Consider the following 24,119-nt stretch of genomic DNA (forward strand, 5'->3'; position numbering starts at 1 on the left):
TGGATTGACTGGAGAACATGGATGTGGATTTTCTTGATACTGCATTTTACTTTGATGATTCTTTCATTTTAGAACCTTTCATATCTGAGAATCTAACAATAGCTTGTAATGTCAGGGACCATAGAACTAACGTCAAGTGTCCAATACAACAGGTAGCATCAAGTGTCCAATACAACAGGTAACTTCAAGTGTCCAATACAACAGGTACAATTTTGACATTTAGTTATGAGGCACCTTCAGTTCTTGGTTACCCACCCAGGGTTTCTTGTTTCCTCCATCACACAGAGCACCATGCAAGATTATCTAAACTTTCAAGAGCACTTATTTATCTGCTGTACAATAAATGTGGAAAAGATAAATTAAAACTTTAAACCTGTTCATCTCTCAGACATTCCTATTTACCATTGTCTGGGGTATATCAGTTTTCACAAGGGCATTATCAAACATCCAGATGCATGAAGTCCATCACAAAACATGAGATCTGTTACTAGATTTAACATGCTTATGCAAGAAATGTGAATATTTCAGTTGACAAGTAAAACTATAAAATTACACTACCAGTGAGCAAGTTAGCTTTCAAAAAGTATCTAGTTTCATATTAGACTAACCAAGCTCTTCTTCATCCCCTGATCCATCAGTGGGTATAACCTCCCAGCTCCAACTGAGTTCCTTCTTCCATCGTTTAATGCACCGAGTGAACAGGTCTCTTAATGAGGAACACATCTCTACAGTATTTTCCAGAAATGCCTTTAAATCAGTATGCACACTAAAAGATGCTATTTCATTACCAAGTAAAGTTAAGAACAGAGGTCGACTGGACAATTTGGATTCAAGTATGATGCTAACATGTTCCTGCTTGAGATGGTTATAATGCATTTGCATGTGCTCCTCAAGATATTTCATCTTCAGGCTGGCTGTTTTTAATTGAGGTAGAGTCAGGTGTTTAATGTCACCTCGTTCAGACAGGGAGCGATAGCTAAAGTCAGAGGTTGAGGTTGTCAAAATCATGCGACAATTTGATGGCAGTGGTAGTGGAATCCACTCAAATTTCTTGATCTGAAAATGAAAACATACTGTCAATTAATTCCTGAAAATGTCCAACACACAAAACTAAAAAAATACTAGTAACAAGAATAGCATATATAATATACCAATAGATCTGAGTTTAAGTTGTTTGTAATATTGATTACTCCTAACAAGCTGCATAGACTTAGATTTTAAAATCTCCCAAATGCAGCTGTCTCCATAGGTTACGATTGATCAATTTTGTTCTCAAAGATGACTTCCTAAAAGCTTCGTGAGTTTTGACAATCATGGAAATCATTTGAAATGTAATTACCTGTTGTGGTTCAATTCCCAAGGTACTTCCTAATTCATCTACACCTTCAACCACAAGAACACATGGACTCAGTGATATGGCCGCTAGGAAACCTTCATACAATTCCTGGAATGTAGTTGCTGCCCTCGGCTCAAATATACTGGCATCATCCAGCATGGAATCTGAACAGAGACATCAAAATGATAAGAATGCACTAATTTTTGTTGGGCACCAATTTCTGCAGATTTCATGGTTGCTATAAAATACAAGCTTCAGAACACACCCTTTGTGTTTTTTGTTTTATAGATATTCTGAATAAAGAATACAAAATGTGGACAAAACATTCAGGACAACTGTAGTGGTCTTAGTGTGAACCAACCATAGAGATGTATCAAAAATGCATGGAAACACATTTGTGCCATATGGTTTGAAATTAAATATGAGCAGCTGTCCATTTCCTCCTAGCTCTGGTTTAATGCATTAATCAAAATGTTCATAGTAATATTGAGGGAAATCAGCCTGTTTGTAGTCCAGTTGCCAATTCATTAAGTATTATCTTGGACATAATTGTCACCACGCTGAATATGAAATATATCTGATTTTTTTTCTTCAGTATAGGTTCTTAAAGTTAAAGGGATTTTCATATGATGCAGTGGGGTGGGGGTTGCTATGACTCTAAAAAGAGTAGTCATGTGTGGAAAAGCTTTGCCATGCTACACCTTTTAATGATTCTGTTTCTACCTTGTCTTATGAGTTAGAAATGTATGCAAGCTGATGGTCAATGGCTTACTTTCAAAGTGGTCAGTTTCAATGATGAGAGGCCTTGACTGCAGCCACAGCTAAAAATGTTAATCACAACCTTAATAATCATTTGCATACTGTTCAGGTTCACTTCATCAGATTTTAATTTGATGCTTGAAATTGATTTATATTATTCACACCCCTTAATGAAACCATTCCAAGGGGAAAAGCATGATTAAAATACTTAAAACTCATGAAGCATTAGCCCCGCAACACTTTCCAACAGAAGTTTCTACAGAACAATGCAATTTTCAGTACATGTACTACAGTTTTCAGCTGAGAAATGTCATTATACATTAAAAAAAAAAAATTTGAAACTCTGAGCACTTAGCCGTCTGATGTCAAAGGTTCATACTACAATGCTACCAATGAAATACATTATACGTCATTATCTGAGGTGAAAATCGGAGGTATACCAGATAAGGAAATTATTATTCCTGTACCTTTTATCCAATATTATTTTTATACTGAAAAAAGAAACTTAGTATCCAATTAGCAACTTTGATGGCTTTTATTGTCCATTACATACTTAACCCACAGATTTTCATGCTTAAATACAGCTGAAAATTCCCATATGTGAGTATAACGAAATGCAATCTTAATGGTACATTTAGTGGGTCCATCCCATATGTGGGAATAATGAAATGCAATCTTAATGGTACATTTAGTGGGCCCATCCCATATGTGGGTATAATGAAATGCAAGCTTAATGGTACATTTAGTGGGCCCATCCCATATGTGGGAATAATGAAATGCAATCTTAATGGTACATTTAGTGGGCCCATCCCATATGTGGGTATAATGAAATGCAAGCTTAATGGTACATTTAGTGGGTCCATCCCATATGTGGGAATAATGAAATGCAATCTTAATGGTACATTTAGTGGGCCCATCCCATATGTGGGTATAATGAAATGCAAGCTTAATGGTACATTTAGTGGGCCCATCCATATGTGGGAATAATGAAATGCAATCTTAATGGTACATTTAGTGGGCCCATCCCATATGTGGGTATAATGAAATGCAAGCTTAATGGTACATTTAGTGGGCCCATCCCATATATGGGAATAATGAAATGCAATCTTAATGGTACATTTAGTGGGCCCATCCCATATGTGGGTATAATGAAATGCAAGCTTAATGGTACATTTAGTGGGCCCATCCCATATGTGGGAATAACGAAATGCAATCTTAATGGTACATTTAGTGGGCCCATCCCATATGTGGGAATAACGAAATGCAATCTTAATGGTACATTTAGTGGGTCCATCCCATATGTGGGTATAATGAAATGCAATCTTAATGGTACATTTAGTGGGCCCGTCCCATATGTGGGAATAACGAAATGCAATCTTAATGGTACATTTAGTGGGTCCATCCCATATGTGGGAATAATGAAATGCAATCTTAATGGTACATTTAGTGGGCCCATCCCATATGTGGTAATAACGAAATGCAATCTTAATGGTACATTTAGTGGGCCCATCCCATATGTGGGTATAATGAAATGCAAGCTTAATGGTACATTTAGTGGGCCCATCCCATATGTGGGAATAATGAAATGCAATCTTAATGGTACATTTAGTGGGCCCATCCCATATGTGGGTATAATGAAATGCAAGCTTAATGGTACATTTAGTGGGTCCATCCCATATGTGGGAATAATGAAATGCAATCTTAATGGTACATTTAGTGGGCCCATCCCATATGTGGGTATAATGAAATGCAAGCTTAATGGTACATTTAGTGGGCCCATCCCATATGTGGGAATAACGAAATGCAATCTTAATGGTACATTTAGTGGGCCCATCCCATATGTGGGTATAATGAAATGCAAGCTTAATGGTACATTTAGTGGGCCCATCCCATATGTGGGAATAACGAAATGCAATCTTAATGGTACATTTAGTGGGCCCATCCCATATGTGGGAATAACGAAATGCAATCTTAATGGTACATTTAGTGGGCCCATCCCATATGTGGGTATAATGAAATGCAATCTTAATGGTACATTTAGTGGGCCCATCCCATATGTGGGAATAACGAAATGCAATCTTAATGGTACATTTAGTGGGTCCATCCCATATGTGGGAATAATGAAATGCAATCTTAATGGTACATTTAGTGGGCCCATCCCATATGTGGGAATAACGAAATGCAATCTTAATGGTACATTTAGTGGGCCCATCCCATATGTGGGTATAATGAAATGCAATCTTAATGGTACATTTAGTGGGCCCATCCCATATGTGGGTATAATGAAATGCAATCTTAATGGTACATTTAGTGGGCCCATAGGCTTCTTGCTTTGCATGCAGCAAGGTCAAGGAAGTACCATATTATTCATAATTAAAAATATTATCATGCTGTAGAAAAAGTGAGAATTTGACAAACCTTTTATTTTCCTTAAGGCGGCAATAAATATTTTGAATGATTGGCCATATTCTTTTTTAGTAAAGAGTCATTCACGCTTTATTCTGAATGTTTTTCCTTCATTATTTACAGTTGTGTCAAAACTGTATGATTCTGAAAACAAGATCCTAAGTGTTATTTCCAAGGAGTATACAAGGACTTCCAAAAGGATTCATGGCATGGTTTTTCTCACTGAAACCAAACTTGATACATTATTTTGCAAGTCACTGTAGAAACTGGTACAAAGCAAAAAAAAGCATAACTAATTAGCATTCAACTACAACCAAAGGACACTAGTCCATCTGCTGACTACCAATGTAATGTTGCATTCAATCAATTTTATCCTATTTTAGCTAGTTATTTATTCAAAAAATAAAAAATCTTTGATTTTCAAAAGTAATTCTTTTTTTTAATTTTAACTTTCTGTAATCCCTGTCAGATAAAATCAAGAAGTTCTGCGGGAAATTCAAAAAGTTTTGAAACATATTCAAAGATTCTTCAAAAAACAAGGCAAACCTACAGATTTAAGGCTTTTTCCAGATTGTGTTCAAATCATAATATTGTATGCACAAAGGAACAGTTCAAGTGCAGAAGCACATTTATGGCTTCCAGGTTCAAGATTAAGTTTTGGCCTTTGATGTGCAAGAGGGGCTGCCCATTTTCTCCTAGCTTTGTTTTTATGTGTTTACCAAAGTTTACATACCAGAAGTTAAATGATTTTGTGGGAAATATTCATTAAATTAGTATCTACCGGTAATCACAGATGGATCAGTTCTTTATACTGATTTGGTTTTTTCATTCTCTGATGTGTTGGAAAATGTAAGAACCATATTGATAGTTATGGAGCTTTACTTTGACAACAGATGACTTCCAAGATGAGGGTACATCTTTGTCTACTGTCACTGCCAAAAACTCTTTATTTCTACCAATGTTCTCACCTAACTGCATCTAAATATGTTGAATGGTTCATGAATGAGGATGATTACAAACAAAATTCCAAGTATCCATGTGAAGACAAGAATTTGCTTGACAAGAGACATAACTCTATCCAAAACAGAATAACTGAGACCAAAGACAATAGGCATTTGTAGGTGTATGAGACAATATTTTTACCAAATTTTGTCAGAATATGTTGTATGGGTCTTGAGCTTTACTATTTACAAGGTAAATGTAAAGATATAAAATTAATTATCAAGGGACAAGCTATATCTAAAATGGAGTTGAGTAAACAAAACCCCATTAAAGACACATCTAGGTCTATGAGATAATGTACAAACCACATTGCATCATACATGTTCAGTGGTTACCAAGCTCATTACATTACAAGGAGCTACCATTGTAGAGATTTAAAAGTGATGGAAAAAGGACAATACACTATATTCAAAATTGGACCTGAAAAGAAGAAACCTTAAAAAAGATACATCTACGTGAAATGGGCAATTTCCCTACCAAATAACATCAAAAAAATGTGTAAGGGTCAAAAGGCTATTGGTGGTTACAAGCAGAATGAATGGATGGAGAAAAGAGATAGATGGAAAAAGTGATTACTATAAAGGTCCCACATCTCTATGCAAGACCCTAAGAGTAAACGTAATTCTAAATCTGAACAACAGTGTTGAAGATGTATACAAAATGCAATGCTTCTGTCAGGGCTAGTAACAAATACATGCAAAATGCAATATTTTAGTCTGGGCTAGTGACAAAAGTATGCAAAATGCAATGCTTTAGTCAAGGCTATTGACAGATGAATGTAAAATGCAATATTTTAGTCAGGGCTTGTGCCAGATGCATGCAAAATGCAATGCTTTAGTCAGGGCTAGTAACAAATATATGCAAAATACAATGTTTTAGTCTGGGCTATTGACAGAAGTATGTAAGATGCAATGCTTTAGTCAGGGCTATTGACAGATGCATGTAAGATGCAATACTTTAGTCAAGGCTATTGCCTGATGTATGTAAAATGCAAGGCTTTAGTCAGGGCTTGTGCCAAATGTATGTAAGATGCAATGTTTTAGTCAGGGCTTATGCCAGATGCATGTAAAATGCAATGCTTTAGACAGTGCTAGTAACAAATATATGCAAAATCCAATGTTTTAGTCTGGGCTATTGACAGATGCACATAAAATGCAATAATTTAGTTAGGGCTAATGACAGATAAAAGGGAGTTGGGCAATTTATCAAGTGTAATGAAACAGAACATGGTGGTATATACTTAGCCACTCGTAAAAAGACCTAAACATTTTTGATAAAATCCTGTTATTTTTACTATCTGACTATGCAAAAACATTACTTGAGATTGCAATTGGCAATTACCATCCTTCAAATACTCCTCCCTGAGATCTTTGATACAGTGTCTCAGGAACACACTGATATCCCTGCTACGGCCATTGCTACCAACAAAATGAAAGATGATCTTGACTTCTGGATTTTCTTCCTTAAACTGCTTCAGCCAGTTGGCAACAAGTGTTGACTTTCCAGAACCACGATCCCCTGTCAGTACCATTAGGTTTTTTTCCTTGATTTCCGAAGATGACCTGAAGAAAAAGAGCAATTTCTAAAGAAATTTTTATAATATGGCAATTTATATATTTATTAAATTGATTAATTTATGAAATATGTATAGATAGATTGACTGAGTGATTTACATGATTAATTGATTGATTGACTCTGTAGGTATTAACTAATATTTAGTGACAAATAATATGATCCATCCAATCTAGTGCTGTTGGGTGGTAAAACCAAAAGCATAATAAGTCATACATAGTGATGATATAAAATATCTCTCTGATAATAAATCCAGTATGTCATGTGTGTGCATGCGTGTGTGCATGCATACAATTGCTTCAAATGATTTCTTACAGAAATATGGTATTTACATACTGCTCATCAAATCTTCTGGTATATATATATATATATATATATATATATATATATATATATATATATATATATATATATATATATATATCAGACAAAACGGAAAGTGCTATCCCTGGATTATATAGAAGAATGCTTAATGATAGTAGGCAAAATTAATATTTAACACAAATGCAGTGTAATTCTGCCTAGTATTATCAAAAATTCTCCTACAGAATCCAGGGATAGCACTTTCCATTCTGTCTGGTGTATATTTATAATTCTCTATAATTATTCCTATATACCTTGATTTCTTTCATAGGAATCCAGAATGACTGTGTAGATAGACGAGAATTAATTACTAGGTTGCCATGCAAGTGTGTCTGCTGCACATTAGTGTATATGACACCGATTCAAATGCCTCATGTTTTGGTGATGTGTGCTTAGTCATTATGGAATATGGACTGGTGTGTGGTGTGTGCAGGCAAGACAATGGGTGCCATTTACCCACGGAGTTGGGTTCAAAGCTCCGTAGAGTATGAATTAAAACTCCTCTAACCAGTTCGAAAGTATTATTTGCATTATATATATATATATATATATATATATATATATATATATATATATATATATATATATATATATATATATATATATATATATATATATATATATATATATATATATATATATATATATATGTGTGTGTGTGTGTGTGTGTATGTGTGTGTGTGTGTGTGTGTGTGTGTGTATGTATGTATGTAGCAGAGGTGAAATAACATTCCTTACTAAAGCACTGGATCAAAAAGATCATGTTGCTCAAAGAAATAGATATGACAGAAAAACAGACAAACAACAATGCAACACTGGTGTGAAACCAGCCCAAGTGCTTTTGAAATATATATATATATATATATATATATATATATATATATATATATATATATATATATATATATATATATATATATATATATATATATATATATATATTACATCTCCCAATCATTGTATCAGGTCAATTTTACCTCATTTATTATAGTCTGATAACAAAATGACCATGAATAGTGCATTATATGTCCATTTTTTGTGCCTAATAGTCCTCTGTGTAGGTACATACTAAGAGGGCATAGTTGACTCTGAATTGACAACTGGGTCTCAGTGACCTAGCTCTATATTCTCAAAAACTCTCAAACTTGAATGCACTCCAATAAATAAATAATAAATTAACTAACTGAACTACAAGAGATTTCAAACTGATGATACATTTAGATACCGATGTTTGTTAAATATGTATAGTTTATATGGTAAAAAATTAGCAAATACAAAACTTGTGACAAAGGTAATTTTGAGTTTGACTGAGAACTCAAGCTGAGGAGTTTTGTGAACATGTGGCCTGGAAGGTCACTCAAGGTGTGTGGTCTTGAACTAAACTTTCCGTGGAGACACCAATACAAAATTCATTTGTCTCTGAGTTATTATGACTTCAACCTTTTCCCTTTTGTCCCCTAAATCAGTAGGCCTTTTAAATACCCTAGGTGCAAGCCCTCCAATAACTTTAGTCAATTTATGTGGTCTAAAAATAATGATATTCTTTTCTTCTTTCAGTGTGACCTTGACCTATGACTTTTTCATCCAAGCAAAAGGGCTTCTTTCTTACCCCAAATTTAAGAGCTCTACAAATGTTAGTGATGGTACATGAATGAGAACTGCAATTTTTGTGCAAAAAACATTTTTCAGCAAAAGTGCCTTTGACCACTGACTGTTTGACTTCAAAAACAACTGACTTCTACCTTACTCCAAATGCAAGCTATCCATAAAGTTATGTCCGAGTCTGATGTAGAGCTAAAGTTGCTTTGCAAAAATAAATATTCTTTTAGTAACAGTGATCTTGACCTTTGACCTATCAAACCCAAAATCAGTAGTATATTTTTTTCTTTACCCCAAGTGCAAGCCAACCACAGTGTATGGTCCTGGTCTGTGATGTGCAATTAATGTTAATCTGCAGAAACCATTTTTCTTTGTTTGGTCACAACGACCTTAACTTTCTTACCTTCTGACCCCATAATCAGTAGCCTTCTCCCAAGTGCAAGGAATCCACAAAGTTGGCAATAGTAGATGGTGGAGAACATGAGTTACAGTGTGGAAGCAAAACAGGAGACAGATGGAGGTGCAGATGGACAGACAGATGTATGGATAATATCAAAACATAAACCACCCCACATATGTCAGAAAAAAAAAATTCTTCACAAAGATAACAGCACAATTAATATGCATTGATCTAGCTCATAATCAAAACTACCCATTATCTTGATAATATAACCCTATTTGCCAAGTTTTACTAAAACTGGATGATAAAATAAGTTCAACTAATTAGGTGTAAGATCACCTCCTCAAGGTCTATTCTAGAACTGAAAATTATGAGGAGAAATACCTTCATCAAATTGAAATTAAAGGTGAGTGAGAATTGAAGAAATGATGGGCAATGTTCATGCATTTCATTAATTTTTCAGCATGATTGGTTAGAAATAAGCAGAAGATAACATACCTCATTAAAACGTGCTGCTGTCATTTTATAAACAACCTGTCAAAAGCCATGACGAAGTTAACTGACCAAGTCTTAGCAAAATCCAACTGAAATTTTATCTCTAGAGTGGTAAGAAGCTCAGTCAATCTGATGAAAGACTACTTCATAAATAACTGTAGATCTTGCTCATAATTAAATTCACGATTAGACCTAGCTACCATGTTTGATCAAAATCCTACAAACAAGTTAAATCAATAAAATGCAAGATCCAGTTTTGAAGTGTACAGGGCTTAAATATAATAAAATATTAGTTTATATTATTATTATTATTATTATTATTATTATTATTATTATTATTATTATCATTATTATTATTATTATAGACAACCAGATTTACGATCACCTTATTACTATCCCTGAATGTAATTCATTTTAAAACTCATTTTGATGAAATATGCCCATATATTATCTAAATTGGACCAAAAGTGCACGCTGCAAAAAGGATACAGGACTATACCATGCATTCACATAACCATACAGGACCAAACCATACTTCGCTTGAATGAGAAAGCTTGCCAGTAGCTTCTCGTAGGTCGGTGGTTCTTTCCGGGGATTTCCCGGGTTCTTCCTCCACCATTAATACTGGCCGCCATGTATAGCCTATCGTGTGCTGAAAAGTGGCGTTAAACCCTACAACAACAACAACTTCACTTGAACATGCAGGACCAAGCCATACATTCACTTGACCATGCAGGATCAAACCATATATCCACTTGACCATGTAGGACCAAGCCATACAATCATTTGACCATGCAGGACTAAACTATACATTCACTTGAACATGCAGGACCAAATCATACATTCACTTGAACATGTGGGACCAAGCCATACAATCACTTGACCATGCAGGACTAAACTATACATTCACTTGAACATGCAGGACCAACTCATACATTCACTTGAACATGTGGGACCAAGCCATACAATCACTTGACCATGCAGGACTAAACTATATATTCACTTGAACATGCAGGACCAAATCATACATTCACTTGAACATGTGGGACCAAATCATACAATCATTTGACCATGCAGGACTAAACTATACATTCACTTGACCATGCAGGACCAAATCATACATTCACTTGAACATGCAGGACCAAGCCATACAATCACTTGACCATGCAGGACCAATCATACATTCACTTGAACATGCAGGACCAAACCATGCATTTCCTTGACCATGTAGGAACATACTGTAAATTCACTTGACCATATGCCAAGGTGATCTAAACCTTTGGATCTATAAAGAAAGGTTGAGATGACCTTTGTTACCATGTGCTCTCTCTAAATAATGCAGTGAATACATTATATAATCATAGTGCTTGGAATATTGTAGATCTAATTTATTCAAGGGTACAAACTTCATAAATGTTAGCACTGCTACATGGTTCATTTTACAAATTTAAAAGCCTGACATTTAATCCATCTGTGAAGTAAACAAGACCACATTTTAACAAGGAAATATATCAAAACCTTTTTTAAAAATCATTTTTGTGTGGCTTTTGGCAACCACCCCACCCCCAACTTTTACCCACAATATTAAATGAATACTCAGTATGTCACATTATTTAGACATTATAATATGATACCACAGCCAAAAATATAGCAAAGCAAAGTCATTAGATTACAACAAATTATCTTGAAAAATTTAAGAACGTTTTTTTTATTTCAACTGCAGAATTGCCAGGTTTGAAGGCTGAGAAATAGTGTATATATATATATATATATATATATATATATATATATATATATATATATATATATATATATATATATATATATGTCTTATTTAAAATTCCTACAATTATGTAATACATGGTAAATTCTGCTTCCCTTCTCTCTTTTATGTGAATAAGTTCTTTGTGACAATGCTAATTTTATAAGTTTTCTGTAAGGTCTATTTTCATACTGAGTTTTATCTGTTTTGAGATTTCCCTTGTTTTTGATATACTTCTTCAAACTAGGACTACACATTATAATTTTTTTAGCTTGATTTTGAGTTATTCAAGAGATTTGTCAACAAATCACAAAAAAGTTAAACTGTTTAAATTACAAGTACTTTTGATTGGCTATGAGATGTATTTAACCTCAAGCTCATGCCAAATGTTATACTCCCCATGCAAGAAAAATCATAGATGAAAGGACAAGAAAATCATCCATCAATTCACTGAGCATGGAAAGCTAGCCCCTGAAAGCAACATAGCTGCAAAATTAGTATATTAAAACTCTGCAGGCATTTTGCTACTCAAAATTTTAACACCCATATTTGCAGAATTTCAATAATGCAAGCTTACTGTTATATGATCAATGATTGAAAATGAAATTGTCAGATCAAGATGAAAGAAAAATACATGCATCAATATTCTAAATGAATTCAGCCTTTATAATCATGACTCTGGTAGCTTAAATGTCATGACACTGATAGCTTGAATATCATGACACTGATAGCTTAAATGTTATGATACTAATAGCTTGAATGTCATGACAAAGATAGCTACAATTTCATGACACTGATAGCTTTAATGTCATAACAGTGATAGCTTTAATGTCATGACACTGATAGATTAAATGTTATGATACTGATAGCTTGAATGTCATGACACTGATAGCTTGAATGTCATGACAATTTTAGCTTGAATGTTATTACACTGATAATTTGAATGTCATGACACTGAGAGCTTGAATGTTATGACACTGATAGCAAGAATGTTGTAACAATGATAGTTTGAATGTCATGATAATGATAGATTGAATGCTGTGACAATCATAGCTTGAATGTCATGACAATGATAGCTGGAATGTTGCAACAATGACAGTTTGAATGTCATAACACTGAGAGCTTTAATGTCATGACAACGATAGTCTGAAAGTTGTGACAATGATAGCTAAAATGTCATGACACAAATAGCTTGAATGTTAAGACAATGATGGCTTGAATGTCATGACACTGATAGCATGAATGTCATGATCATGATGCCATAAAGTTCATGACAATGATGGCACAAATGTCATGACCATGATAGCAAGAATGTCATGAAAATGATGGCATGAATGTTATGACAATGGTATCACCAATATCATGGCACTGATAGCATGAATGTCATAACAATTGTGACATGAATGTCATGACAATGATAACATGAATGTAATGTCATTTATATCGTGAACATCAAGACAATGATATCATAAATGCCATGACAATGATGACATGCATGTCATTACAATAATAGCACAAATGTCATGACACTGATATAATGAATGTCAGTACAATGAGGACACAAATGTCACAACAATTATATCATGAATATCATGTCAATGATGATATTAATGCAATGACAATGATATCATGAATTGCATGGTAATGGTGGCATGACAGTCATGGTAGTTATATCATGAATGTTATGACAATGATAGCATGAATGTCATGACACTGATAGCATGAATGAAAAAACAAAGCAAACACAGAGGGTACAGATACATGCAAGATAATTCTGTATATAGAAGGAGTATCTGCAGACAAAACATCTCATACAAATTTTCACTATGTTAGTGAACTTTTGCAATGTATATAAAAGCTGCCACCACCATAAAAAAATCTTTCTTGTGAGAAAAAAAATCAAACACAAAAAATGAAATGAAGGAAAAGAAAAGCAAAACTCTTACTGGGTCTCCATAATCTGGTACGCCCATTTTAACAGTATGTTTCTGTAATTCTATATATATCATGCGCTTAACAACATGGTCCTAGGATGCTTGAAACTGATTCTTCCATATATAGAACTGATTATTTTTTTGTACTTCTCTAATTTTCAAAGTAGATCATAAATAATTGTTGCAGACAGTAAAGAACCCTAAATGACAGTAACATTGGCCTCTGTAAAATTCATGTACAGTTGTAAACAGCAACAACACTGATCACCTTGATCTGCCACTATGAAATGTAGCAGTAGATCAGGGTATACAATGTTTGAATTATACCAGTAGTAAAATAAATAGCAAAGCCCCAAACATACTGGTGCATTCTACAATGGCAGGTCTTGTCCATACTCCTTCTACCTCAATATATATCATACAGGTAAAAAATGGTATAACACTGGAGTATTGGGGAAGAGGGGCAACTAATGGGTAAATAGTGGAAATGGTAATGAAAATGCATTTCAAAACAAGATCTGTGTCAACAAGACGCAAACTAATGCAACTGAAGGGCAAAGTTATAAGTTAAACAGGGCCATAATTCAAGCTGAGTCAGTAAAAGTCTAAACTGAAATTGAGCTAGATCTTCTTCTTATAAAACCTTATATTGCTTGTAGACCTTCTAATGTTGCTCAGTCAAAAAATAAATTAGGAACATAGGACAAAACAAAATGCCATAGTGGACATGATCAATGTTATGTGCAACCGCCTCAATAGATCTAAATGTGAATAATAGATAAATATTCTTCATTTTAAAACTCCAGTTTTATCGATCTTGAGATTACAAGAATAAATGACCAAATCTCAACAAACAAATGACAAAGACAGAACTTAACATCAGGAGAAAATATACACTGTTAAAGCAGCCATATCAAGAATGGCAAAACTTCAAACCAATTTGTTTGCAGTTGAAATTAAAAGAAAACGTCTAGCTGCAAAAGTGCTCAAAAGTGATTACAATGACTTATTTAAACAAAAGTGCCATAACTGTGTCAAATATGAACAAAATTTTGCTGATTACCAAGTTACAAAATACTTTTTGTATTAAGATAAACCTCTCAAATCAAAATGGAATGAAATTTTAAAAAATACTAGTGTTCATATATTAGAAAACATTACCGAGTCAAACAAGGGCAATAACTCTTACCAAGATAGACAATCCCTGATGACCAATTTATTCAAAGATAAAAATCCTGGTTAAAGCTTAGAACATAATAAGTGCTTGATAGAGCATTGACAAGACTATACATATTATTAATGGACATAGATGCAGGGTATCTTATTGCCCCTCAAATAACCAGCTGAAAACAAGAAATGTAATGTAAAACTACTGAAAACCAAAATCAATGAAAATCTCTTTGATTCATGTACATGAAAGTTGCTGTCAGATTAGTTGAAACAAATGGGTTTTCTGTCTGCAAACAATGTACAGAATAAATTAGTAAAACTTCAAAGAATTGCAAATTTACAGATAAACATGCCATAAACAGTGCAATATGCTGATGTATAGTTTAGTCAATGTGCCTAGTTATTCATTATTTTGCAAATTATTGCTAAGCAGACTTGTTCCATGTTGTTTGGTTCAGGATTATAAAACATGATATAGATTGATGCAATAATCCAGACTGTACCTACCACTGGGATTCAATACCACTTTTATCATCTTCAAAAGATTCTCTAAAAAATAGAGCCAACAACAACCTAAAATGACTGGGGATCTCAGATCATTTTGATAACATTTTAAGGTAAGTCAGTAATAATATGATATCAATAATATATTTACCTGCGTATAACATATATGTGAATAATAATATAATGTGTTGGCATATCAGGATCCACACTGTTCATTATATAGTGAATTACTTTAAGAACAAAACTCCTTGAGAGCAAACTACATTTTTAGTTTTGAAAATTTTTCTGATTACTGAAGTTTACTATATTCTACCTAAGAATGAAATGAGATCAGGTGTCATCTCACAGTCAAGTAAAACTATGTTTCTTTCTTTTACCAATCATTAATAGCCAGTGAATTCTGTTCTGAGAAATCATCAACAGCCAGCTAATTCTGTTTTGACCAATCATCAATAGCCAATCACTTCCTCTGGACCAATCACTAACAGCCAGTTATTTTTTAAAATAGATATCTGTGATAATTAGGATTTCATAAGATATCTATGTACTTCTGTGCTGAAATGTATTTTACTCTGCATGGCTGTAGACTGTCTGTAGACCATTGGCTGGCTGCAACCACATATTAAGTTCTGGCTTTTATCAGGTTTATTTTAATGTAAAACTGACACAATTTGGTTTTCAGAGCAGGGGGATTAGAGTTTAATTGATTGAAATTAAAGAAGGAAAAATTTATGACTTATAAGGGGATTTCAGTTTACTCACTTTTCAGTCTTGAAGGGTTTCACTGTGGCAATGAAATCAAACTAATAGCATAAACATAGCTCTACTGACACAATCTGGGTTCATGTCTTAAGCAACTGGACATTTGTTATATACAGGTATAAACAGTAAGTGACCACCAATTACTGTCAAAGTAACAACTGTATCCAGCTGTGAAACTATTGAATGAATAAAAAACATCTAATTAATGTTTTACTAAAAGATTGTGACACATAATAAATTACTGAATTAGCAATAGAAATACAGCAGACCAATGGTAATCCTGGTGTCATCTTCCAGACTTTTCATTCTTACACACTGCTACCAAGTCCCACAACAATTTCAATTTCCAAATATTTTCTGGATGACCGATCTTTCTGATAAAATAATTGATTCATAATAGGTCCAGACAATCAGTGTTGTACTGTATTATTTTAGTATCAGTTATGACTAAGCAGTGCTGCATATAGGATCCCAAGGGTAGGTGACTCTGTGTCACCCACCCCCATATTTGGGGGACACAAACTATTTCAGAGGGACAAACTAAAATAGTAGTGCATTATGTACCAATGGTGCTATAAAACTCAGGTACTCTTTTTTGCTTGGACAGTTTTGCATATTTAACTTTGTGATCTGTACTATACTATTATATTTTCCTTGGACACTTAAATTATCACAATAAAGTTTAATTATGTGCTCAAGTAACATGTGAAAACATTACCATCTTTGAAAATCCAGTTAACTTTATAAGAGCTGCAACAAGGAATTTTCATTTCCAGGTATTCCTCTCATTTAACTTTGTCTACACTCATTATCTACTATCATTTATTATAATAATCACTTATATTTTCTGAAATACTTTCATTTTTAAATGAAGAAATCATGTATTAATGATAAAATGTGTGTTCGCATAAATTTTTAGCCTCTTTTGTCACTATTTCAACCTCAAAATAAACTAAATCTTCCTGGCTTTAGGAGTGACTTTAACCTCAAAAATATGTTACACTAATGACTGCCAAACACTTTACATTGTAACTCTGCTGACTACCACAAATCTTGAAAACTTTCATTAATTTAGCCATTGCTAGTGCCAACAGAGATATGGACACGCACTAACGAAAAGTTGCCATAATATTTTTTAATTTTTTGTCATGAAAAAGTGCACCTTGAAAGGTACACAGGGTAAAGATTTGCGGGACACAGGACTAAAAATGCAACCCTATGCTCAATGTGAGACACTGATTAAGACCTATTATAAAAATGATAATTGGTGAAAGTTTGTAAAAATGTATTTTTTATTTACATATCTAGGAGTCCAAGAAGTCTAAAACCACTTGCAAATGTAAAAGTCAGTTTGCATTTTCTTGCACTAATCTTAATTAAATATCCATCCCTATATTAGGGTCATTATGTAGACATGCACAGGAAAAAAAAACCTGTCACTAATTTGACCATTACATAATAGCTGAATGAGAATTTGAAAATGTATAATACTTGCACAGGTCAAAGATCACAGATTCATCATATCAAATACACACAGAAATGTTTCTGTTGTTTACTGATATTTTTCAGTATGTCATAATTATCGAGGTCACAACATTTTCTGCAACAGAAAGCTTGTGAGACTCATTTAAGGCAGGTCATTAATCCCTACAGATTTCCCAAGTTCTCCTATGGTTTTGTTGACTGTCAATTCATTTTACATGACTGCTGTTGCAATTATTAAAACTGAATACCGGTAAGCAATCATTGTACATCCAATTTCAATCAGAATTCATACTTCTATGATACACTGATAGGTAACAGAAATTAACACATTTTCATTCAGTCTGAAACAGAATTAATACTGCTGTGATACACTAATGTGTAAAAGAAAAAGATGTCACATTGTACATCCAATCTCGGAGTTCATACTGCTGGTATACAGTAATAGGTAACAAAAGATGTCACATTGTACATCCAATCTTGATCACCGTACATGCTGCTGTGATACATTAATAGGTAGCAAAAGCTGTCACATTGTACAGTACATCCAATTTCTGAATTCATACTGCTGTTATACAGTAATAGGTAACAAAAGATGTCACACTGTACATCCAATCTCGATCGTAGTGCATACTTCTGTGAAACACTAATAGGTAACAAAAGATGTCACATTTATAACAAAAGCAGACATCCTTAAGTTGACTAAAAATTATTAATGAAACTTGTACATGAATGCTATTCTTAATATATTTTGTGAATTACTGTTAATTTTGGTACTCTGATGATGTGCACTTGCAATTTGCAGTAATCTGCAAAAATGGAATGAGAATTATCATTCTGACAACATATTAAACCTAAAATATGTATTAAAGAAAAATTGAAATTAAAACTAATCACAAAACATAAAAGGGTAGCAGCAGTTGCCTTCCTTGGTGCTCTGCAGTAAGAGGTTAGAGTTAGGAATGGTCAGCCTGGTGTCAGGATCATGTGACTGGTTCACTGACATCATGCTACATGTCTGCGGCATGATACCCCAGTGCTAGACATCACTATAAACTGCCACACTGCAGACATTGTGCGATATGACTGAAACATTGTTTAAGCTACATTAAAAATCCAAATCACACCCGCAGTAGTGGTTAAGAAATGTCATAATGTTATTCACTTGGAACATTTTTCTACCCTAACTTTTGGAGTTTGCACTAAACTATCATCTTTTCCATGAACAGATGTATTATTGTTATAAATGTTTTATCAAGCACTCAAGTAACCAACCAAAACACACTAACATCTTCAAATATCTGGTTTATCTAAAAAGATCTGCCCTATGAAATTTGTCCATTATGGATTTTGCTCTCATTTAACTTCAGTATTCACTTTGACATTAACTATCAGTGTTTGTTATAGCAATTCCCATGTGTTCATTTTTCTTTTTAAACATATAAATTCAATGACTGAGACCTACATGTACATTTCTGCATTTCCCTCCCCCCAACAAATTAGTAGGCAAATAAACCAAAAAATGTTGTTCAAAACTGGCAATTCACTGCCATCTTAAATGTTTTTATTGCCTTCAACCATTGCTAAAGCCATACACAGACATGGACAGACATGTCTGTGAGAAAAGTAGTAGGCAGATATTTTTAATTTTCAAAGATGAAAGAGCATGCCCAAAGGGTGCACTGGAGTAAATATCTGGTGGACCGACAACAAATAATTGTGGGGAAACCCAAGGTCATAATGTACACGAGACTGTAGTGCTGGCCCTAACTACTGAACTAATTAATCCACAGAATGTAGGCATTAATGCTTTTCTTGGCCTGGATAATCCCTGTTAATGGTTGTTCTTTCTGTATCAACAACCATGTGTTAGATGCATACAGAAATGATGTTTACAAATTGTAAAATACACATGCCCAAGTTTGTATATACATGTACTTTTAATTAAAGTATGATTACACATTTTTAAATGTCTCCACTAATTTTCACAAATTTTTAGTTCTATATGCAGTCAATGTACATCAAACTGACTATACAAACAGACAGTCAAAATATAGTACAAAAAGTATACATACTCGTAAACTGCACAGACCCAGATATGATATTGCATAATGTGCCATCCAATATGGGTCTATGCCATCTGTTAGAAGCAATCAACTGAACAAACAATATAGACCCTGATCTGACTGTACAATGTGAGATGGTAGATCAGGGTCTATGCTGTTTGTAACTGATGTCGACTTATAAGTGAGTAGATATGGTATATTATATTTTCTTTTGAAAATAAACATAATTACAGTTCATTTAGTTTAATGTATCATTTTTCATGGTGTTCAAAAATTAAGTTTTCATAGGTACTTCAATTCGTGGATTTGGAAAGAGGTCTTACTGTTTCTACAAAAGAAACTTTTTCTTTTGTGCATAAATTCATGGATCATGGTGACTATAAAATACATAAACATTCGTACCTCACAAAAAATAGTAAATTCACGGGACATTATTTAGTACAGAAGTAGAATTGCTTACGGCTTCCGGAGAATACTAGAGATTGAATAATTTCTGTGTCTGGGTTGTACAGAAATTTCCACCTCGGAATATTGCTCATCTAGCACACCTATCGCAAAGTTACTCAGTTCTTCCATTATACCATTTAGATCTGGGGAGGTAACAAAAACTTGTCGATGGTTCTCAGCAAAGGATTCGTGTGCAATCCATTCCCTGTATTCCTCAGTCTCTGTCAAAAGAACCAGAAATTACATAAATAACTTCTTAAATATGTTCTGAATTCTGATTGCCTTAAAACATTGTACCTGCTAGACTGTAGTGCAATATACTGGTTTTCTTCCAGTGATTTCAACTGTAGAAGACAATATACTGTATTCACAAATGATATATTTTTTGACTGTACAAAAGAAGTTATGCTCATTTCAAATAAAATTTATGAAACTTGTGGAATAATTTCAATCCATTATCTCGCCAAGACTTACAAAAAATAGATATTATTCAACTTGTTTCATATCTTTCATTGGAAATTAGCATCCATGAAATTAGCCGTTTGTACCATTCATTCATTCTACGATCCAGACCGAACAGTACAGATCAGGATTAATTCTATAGAGCTTAAAGTTCAGGATGAAAATTCACTCATCTGTTTGAGAGAAAAAAGGTGGGCAATTTTAAAATATAGGAGAGATGTCACAAAATAAACAAAGGTTACAGATTTGCAAATATGATGCATGATTTTCGCATTCACTTGATATTTCTTCCCACACTTATTTTGAGAAATTAATTTAAACCCATATTTACACATCCATGAGAATAGAAATTGTAATGATCCTGGCCCTTTATTCTGAAAACATTTTGAGTGAAAAATCTGAGCTTCATAAATTTTATTTAAAAAATCAGATATGACACTTACAAAAAAAATGTACCTGTACAGATAAATAAATGAAATTTGTCGTGCTTAGAATAGGGAGAAAAAGTAGGGTAAAGCTGATAGTTCTTCTTCATATCTTATCAAAGTTACAGAACATCAAAGTTTTCTGACTATAAGCTTAAGTTTGAGTTATGTTCTCAAGAGGTGTATCAACACAGGACCTGATCTAATGGTTATTATGTAATAGCATTATGTACTCAAAAGGTTTACTGAACAGAGGACCTGATCTAATGGTTATTATGTAATAGCATTATGTACTCAAAAGGTTTACTGAACAGAGGACCTGATCTAATGGTTATTATGTAATAGCATTATAGCATTATGTACTCAAAAGGTTTAATGAACAGAGGACCTGATCTAATGGTGTTACATGTAACAGCATTATGTACTCAAGAGGTTGAATGAACAGGTAGGTATTATGTAAGAACAAATCTGGATTTATGCAGTGTTTGCAAGCAGACATACATTTATATTTATGTATATATATAATTAATTTCTATACATGTATATGCCAACTTTTAAGTCCAGTCCAAGTGCAAACTGCATAGAACCAGATCTGCTGTCACATAATGAAATGATCAAAGTTAGAGCTGTTCCCATAAATCTGTACAATTTCAAGAATTACATTTAAAACAGTTTGCTGTTATTATTGGAATCAGTATCCAAACAATAGTGAAAAGAAAATTAGTCTTATCCAAAACTGCTAACAAATACAGTAGAACTTGTCTTTAAAGACCACCCCTTCTGCACAAAAAAAGGTCTCCCGAGACTGGTCATAACACTATATAACCAATAAATCTGTGAACAGCGATCATGGACTCTTAAGACGTGTTGTCACTCAAATTTGATCTAATATACATAATTATTTTCTGGCGATAAAATTATCAAAGAAGGAATTACGCATTTTGTTCTCATAAGAAATATTGTGGGTTACATGCATTAATACTTTCTCAGGATGGTTGTACTAAAATTATGAAAATAAACTAAAAGATAATTACGGTAAATTAAGGTTACCTACCAATTACACTAGGAGCACTGACTAGAGGGGGGTAAATTTCATCAACAACCATGGACCAATCTTTCAATACATGATCACCGAGTTCTTCCAGAGTTCTGAAATATTTCACTGAAATTCCTTTCTTCACAATTCGCTGTTTCAAGTCACGAATTTTGAAATCTCCATCTTCACTTGATGGTAAAAAAATTTTCATCAGTATATCTTTCTCCTCATTAGATAATCCCTCTAATTTTGCATCTAAATGCTCTGGCTGCCGATAGTAAAAATAACAGTATCGGTTATCGGACAAAAACGCTGCTTGGATTATTTCAAGTTCTGTAATGCTGCAGTTCTGACGGGATTCATGCAGAATCCAGGAATAACCAGCTGATGCTGCTACTATGTAGTTACGATCCAGCCAGTCTGCATCCGATGGAAAGCTGCTCACATCTTTTTGCAATTTAGGTGAATCAGCGGACCTGAATGGACCATAGGTTTGCCCAAGTAGGCATATAAAGAAAGGGGAACATTTTGATATACAGTCTAGGTTAAGTCGTAGAAGCTGTCCAGTTAATGTCACATTGTCTCCTGGCTGCCACTGAACGTCGATGGGGGAAAAGGCACATCCACGTAGTTGACATTGCTGATTAAGAACAGGAAATATATTTTCAGATAGAAAATTTCTTTCCTCCTCAAAATCTTCTGATGTTGAAGTCACATATGGCCTGATGGGGTTGCGCAGCTGAAATTTTTCTGAGGGTGCCTTCACTAAGACACCCTCCTCATCAGAGTCTGAACTGAGTTGAACCATGACTTTCTCAGCAATTGTCACCTTTTTCTTCGGCCCATCCTTCTTTGTTTTACCACCTGAAATAAATAATTTCATTATTTTCATATTATTGTCATATTCAAAGTTCCATGTCAAATGTCAAGCAGATGCATTTCACGGCAATTTAAAGCCTGGTTACAGGAGATTTTCTGCCACTGAGAAACTATAAAACTGAACTATCAATACTTTACTGTATTTAATATACAATAAGTAAACAAGACAGTTTAAATGATCTCAGGTTTAACACTGGTAAACAGCATTGCAAATAAATAGTCTTCAAAGCCAATATTATTTACTCATTGTCAGAGCAAAGAATTTATACTACAAACTGTATATATATATATATATATATACTGTAAAAAAAACTGAAAGTACATGCATGTAAAAGTGTCATTTAGTAACACGTTGTCTTGAAACCTGATCTCAGTTTAAGTTATACTCATTTTCTATGTGAAATTAAGTAGTTTCCCTTTTCTGAATAACAGTAAAGCTATTAGCAAGGGTACACATCATAAAAGAAACTACCACTCACTACAACATGATAAATGGCAGAGCATTATAAGAAAAATGTTTGTTGTGAAACTGAAGTCAGGAGATGGGCATTCATGGGCCATTACTCATCTAAATCAAGGGCGTACTTAAAGTATTTGGCATCCGGGGCGGATCCTTCCTTTGGCACCCCCCACAAATAATTTTAAATTGTAAATACACAGAAAAATATATTATTTTACTTTTGCCAATTTTTCATCTGGTTTGAAAACTTGTACTGGAAATTTCAACTCTCCTGATGGCACACACACCTCCTCTTTCTGGATTCCACCTGGGGCAGACCACCCACCCCTGCACCCCCCTTAGTATGCCACTGCTCTAAATGACAATGTGTAATACTGGAAATTTCAATAATTCATGGACTCATCTATAAAAATCTTCTTGATAAATGGGTTGATATCCAACCGTTTTTAGTAAAGCAATACTAAAGAGACAAAAGTAAAAAAGATAGAAAAGCTGGGACTGTTAACTCCTTTATATGACTTTATGAAATGTTAGAAATCAAAATCATTCAATGTCTTATTTAAAGGCTGATTACTTGTGAAATGCTGGATAATGCAGATTTTGGAAACATTTATACTTTTGCTTTGCTAAGGGTCCAAGCAATTAAAATCACCAAAAAATAATGATTTCATGTGCATTTTTGGCACTCATTTGAGGTAAATCACTATCCGCATGTAAGGGTCATTACATAGAAGAGTACCATATAAACTCAATCATAAGACAAGTCCAACTGCAAACTGCACAGACCCAGATCTGCCA

At 33.9% G+C, this 24,119-nt stretch overlaps 1 protein-coding gene across 2 annotated transcripts in view; it reads right to left on the reverse strand.

Annotated features, from left to right (window-relative positions):
• Positions 1 to 24,119, reverse strand: part of LOC149788947 (uncharacterized) — a 125,481-nt gene that overhangs the window by 80,017 nt on the left and 21,345 nt on the right. Inside the window, exons 3-8 of one of the 2 annotated variants that reach the window (XM_089975089.1) lie at positions 22,001 to 22,846; positions 20,073 to 20,280; positions 15,306 to 15,347; positions 6,845 to 7,065; positions 1,340 to 1,500; positions 609 to 1,056 (exon numbers count right to left, since the gene is read on the reverse strand). In XM_089975089.1, the coding sequence (XP_089831215.1) occupies positions 609 to 1,056; positions 1,340 to 1,500; positions 6,845 to 7,065; positions 15,306 to 15,347; positions 20,073 to 20,280; positions 22,001 to 22,790 (1,870 nt within the window). In that variant the 5' untranslated portion in view covers positions 22,791 to 22,846. The remainder of the gene's footprint in view (positions 1 to 608; positions 1,057 to 1,339; positions 1,501 to 6,844; positions 7,066 to 15,305; positions 15,348 to 20,072; positions 20,281 to 22,000; positions 22,847 to 24,119) is intronic. The other variant, XM_089975090.1, reaches the window with a different exon arrangement.

This window comes from Sinohyriopsis cumingii, chromosome 11, assembly GCF_028554795.1.
Source record: "Sinohyriopsis cumingii isolate HCF-2022 chromosome 11, ASM2855479v2, whole genome shotgun sequence".
In the NCBI taxonomy this organism is placed as follows: Eukaryota; Metazoa; Mollusca; class Bivalvia; order Unionida; family Unionidae; genus Sinohyriopsis; species Sinohyriopsis cumingii.